Here is a 4,016-nt window from a genome sequence, read left to right as displayed (position 1 = left end):
TTCAATAGCCACATAAAACAAGTTTGTAGGATAGCCTTTTTTCATTTACGTAATATTGTAAAAATCAGGAGTATCCTGTCTCAGAGTGATGCTGAGAACCTAGTCCATGCATTTATAACTTCTAAACTGGACTATTGTAATTGCTTATTATCAGGATGTCCTAATAATTCTCTTAAAAACCTCCAGCTGATCCAAAATGCTGCAGCCAGAGTTCTGACAGGAACCAGTAAGAGAGATCATATTTCTCCCGTATTAGCTTCTCTTTATTGGCTCCCTGTAAAAGCCAGGATAGAATTTAAAATCCTGCTTTTAACATATAAAACTCTCAATGACCAAGCTCCATTTTACCTTAAAAACCTCATTGCACCGTATTAGTACGTAGTTCCTTCCCACCGTTGCCAATCGCTTACTCAAAGGAAGTCCAGAGACAACTTTGGATTGTTGGTTTCTCTGTTTAAATTTGTAAGGTCTACACCTTACTTTGTTAAGCGCTGTGTGATAACACGTTTTAAACTGCGCCATACAAATTGAATTGAATTGAATTGAATTATCGTAAAAGTATTACTTTTTTTTTTTAAGTTAAGCAAGCGGACATTCTGAGCCTTAAAGTGAATTAAAACTTATGCCAGAAACACGACTGGACAGACCCGACTTTCAGCATTAGCCTCAATGACAATAGAACAGGACGTGTTGGAAGTGAAACGCATAAATCACCTGCTCAGCAGAGTGACTGAACTCTTTATGATGACAGAAGGGAGGATGGATTTTGTGTTTAAATAATCAGAAATCTAAGGTTTTGGTGAGTAAAATATATATATTTGTCATTTTACTGGGCTGATATTGATGCTCCTGTTGGATGTGATGTATNTGACAGGTGTACGAGGTGGTGCGACCTTTAGTGAACCTCCTTCACACAGACAGAGAAGGGACGCAGAACTACGAAGCTCTGAGAGGTCTCACCAACTTGGCTGGTTACAGTGAAAAACTAAGGTGACAGTCATCAACACCATTTGATAATTATTCACTGTGATGCATAATAGTTTCTTAGTGGTTATTGTGGTTTCCTCATCTTTACTACGTCTCTTTTGCAGAGTGAAGATTGTAAAAGAGAAAGCCTTACCAGAGATTGAAAACTACATGTTTGAGGAAAACGACCAGATTAGACAGGCTGCCACAGAATGCATGTGCAACCTTGTTACCTGCAAAGAGGTGAGAACAGACAAAAACATCACATGATGATGAGTGACCCATCTCTTTTTAAACAAAGATTTCCAGCAGGACAACTAAGTTGACTCTACGTGTTTTAGGTCCAAGATCGTTATCTGGAAGATGGCAATGATAAACTGAAGCTGCTGGTGTTGCTATGTGGTGAAGATGATGACAATCTTCAGATAGCTGCAGCTGGAGCTCTGGCCATGATCACTGCCTCTCAGAAGAAGCTGTGCACCAAAATGTCCCTGGTGGTACGTACAACAGTATTATTCAGCTGTGCCTGTTTTGAAAAATGTCCAAAAATCTTCCCCCCCAAAAAAGAAAAAAACTGCAGGGAACTCATTGCAACTTGCAAGGTGGGGACTTCTGTATTATTATTCTTTTTTGACGTTGCCCCCAACGAGGGGCAACAATAGAGTAATTAGTTCCATCTGTCTGTCCGTCCTTCTGTGTGTGTGTGTGTCTGTGAACAGTCTCTAGCTTGAGTGCTGAGGTTTAACAAGTTGATAGTGTACAGGTGAGCTAGGGATAGCCTCTCCTCGGAATGATTCGATTTTGGGGTCAATCAGTGCTGAAATAGCTCCCCTAGAGGTCAAAGGTCACTTTTTCAAACATGGCATGTACCTTCAAAAGGGTGGAAGGTAGCTTTATAGTATTTGGTGCAGATAAGCAACCATGTTGGGGGTTTCCGTTGGTGATGTTACCTTTGATGATACTATAAGGACAAACTCAAGGTCACTAATTTTGACTGCACTGCAACTTGAAAGGGCTGCAAGGTGGCTTGGTGGTTAGTACTATCGCTTCACAGCTAGAAGATCCCCGATTCGTGTCCTGATTAGGATGCCTGGGATCTTTCTGTGTGGAGTTTGCATGTTCTCCCTGTGCAGCGTGGGCTCTCTCTGGGTTCTCCGGCTTCCTCCCAGTCCAAAAAACATGCTGCGTTTATAACTTAAACCTCTGTAACACTTGATTTTTTTAGTTTATTTGTAACACCTGCAAGATTACATAACCATTATGGCATTAATCTACATTATTTAACAAACAAAAACAACTTTAATGACATGTGGGAGAATTTCATTCACATTTGTGGCTATGATTTAACAGAACTCAGGTAGGTTAGTATTACATTTCTTTAAAGCTGAGCTGAGCTGAGGCTTGCATGTGACACCTACTAAATGACCTCACTGAGTAACATGTTCAACCTCCAGATATACTTGGTCCCTCCCACAAATCAGCTCAGCAGCATGTAATCATTAACCTCTCTTTGAGCACTGAGTCCAAGGATAACCTGAAGATGTCACTATGACAACCTCTGCATCTCAAAACTCAAGGTTTGCCACTCCCTGTGCAGGAGTGCCACCACGCCTTGCCTCAGAAAGGAGTGGTGGCACTCCTGCGTGGCACTCCTTGTCACTCAACTGTTAGTTAGGTGAAAAATATGAAAAGATAAAATAAACTTTATTAATCCCTCACTGGAGAAATGAGGAACCAATCCGGTAAATCAGTGAAGATGCTCCTTTAAAGTGGAACTTCTTGGTGGAATTTGCCACCAGTCCTTCATGCTTGCATGTCCTTCTTGGAGTGGCACAACAAGGAGTGCTATGACTCCTTGCCGCCTGCCTTTTAACTAAATGGTTACTCAGGTGTAAAAATCATCGGTGATCGTCTTTAAAAATAGTCACTGAAACTGACTGTAAGTCATAGTGTTTGTGGTTTATAACTGTAGGCACTCATAAAGTAAACTTTGAAAAAAAAAAGAGTGTGACTGACTGAGTGACTAATCTCTCCCAACAGACAACCCAGTGGCTGGAGATCCTGCAGAGGTTATGTCTCCACGTCAACCCTAGGATCCAGCACCGTGGTCTTGTGATTGTCTACAACGTGCTCAACTCAGATGATAGTGAGCTGGCCAAGAAACTGATCGAGAGTGAGATCCTGGAAATCCTAACAGTGATTGGCAAGGCGGAGGACAATCCCAAGAGGCAGGATCCCATTGACACAGCGCGCACATGCCTGGTCAAAGCTATGGATCTTGGCCTGATCAAACCCTTTTCCAGCCCTTCTTAAAAGGCTGGCAACCAGCCAAACAGTAATAACGGACTATCTTCTTTATTTCCTCTGTTAAATAGAGACCTTTCCCCCAAATTGCTTTTTCCACATCAGAGATATTCAAGAACTCAACAAACTGGCTCCAGATCACTAAACAGTTTTTTGTTGTTTTTTTTAAATATAGAGGTTGTTTTGGGCTTGGGCAGTATAGTGAGTACATACGGGGGATTTCCTGCGATGAGACATTTGTTCTCTGATGGAAATGAAGAAATGTATTACTTCTCTTTGTGCTGAGCTGTAACTGTGAGTGAATGTTTAAAGGCTGATCCATTTACATGCGCTTGTTTACACTGGGTCCCACTGTTTGATATTGGTGTGGTTACATGAGCCAAAACATATCCTTTAATGACTGCTTTATGTTTCAGCATCTATCTATCTATCTATCTATCTATCTATCTATCTATCTATCTATCTATCTATCTATCTATCTATCTATCTATCTATCTATGGTTATGTTTTATCCAATAAAGCCTCGATTTTGTAAAGATGACACACAACTTCTCCATCTGTCTACTTCCTCTGGTGATAATATGAAATGAAACTGCCTTATTTGTCACATTTAAAAAGAAAGTAACATGATTCAGCTCCTTTCAGAAAACTGACACAGTGACAAAACATTAGTCATGACAACATTTGCACTGAGTAACTACGACTATAAGACTATGAGACAATGAGCAAATATATAACTTTTTTTT

The 4,016-nt window shown here is 40.5% G+C and overlaps 1 protein-coding gene across 1 annotated transcript in view; it reads left to right on the top strand.

Annotated features, from left to right (window-relative positions):
- unc45b (unc-45 myosin chaperone B) overlaps positions 1–3,815 on the top strand; it is a 9,958-nt gene extending 6,143 nt beyond the window's left edge. Inside the window, exons 17-20 of the mRNA XM_008281463.1 lie at positions 875–990; positions 1,092–1,209; positions 1,308–1,463; positions 3,007–3,815. Coding sequence (XP_008279685.1) covers positions 875–990; positions 1,092–1,209; positions 1,308–1,463; positions 3,007–3,279 — 663 coding nt within the window. The 3' untranslated portion in view covers positions 3,280–3,815. The remainder of the gene's footprint in view (positions 1–874; positions 991–1,091; positions 1,210–1,307; positions 1,464–3,006) is intronic.
- Positions 3,816–4,016: the final 201 nt, after the last annotated feature.

The sequence above is a fragment of the Stegastes partitus genome, unplaced genomic scaffold, assembly GCF_000690725.1.
Source record: "Stegastes partitus isolate 25-593 unplaced genomic scaffold, Stegastes_partitus-1.0.2 Scaffold234, whole genome shotgun sequence".
NCBI classification, from domain to species: domain Eukaryota; kingdom Metazoa; phylum Chordata; class Actinopteri; family Pomacentridae; genus Stegastes; species Stegastes partitus.
The sequence above is the reverse complement of the archived record's forward strand: the minus strand, read 5'-3'. Positions and strand labels throughout refer to the sequence as shown.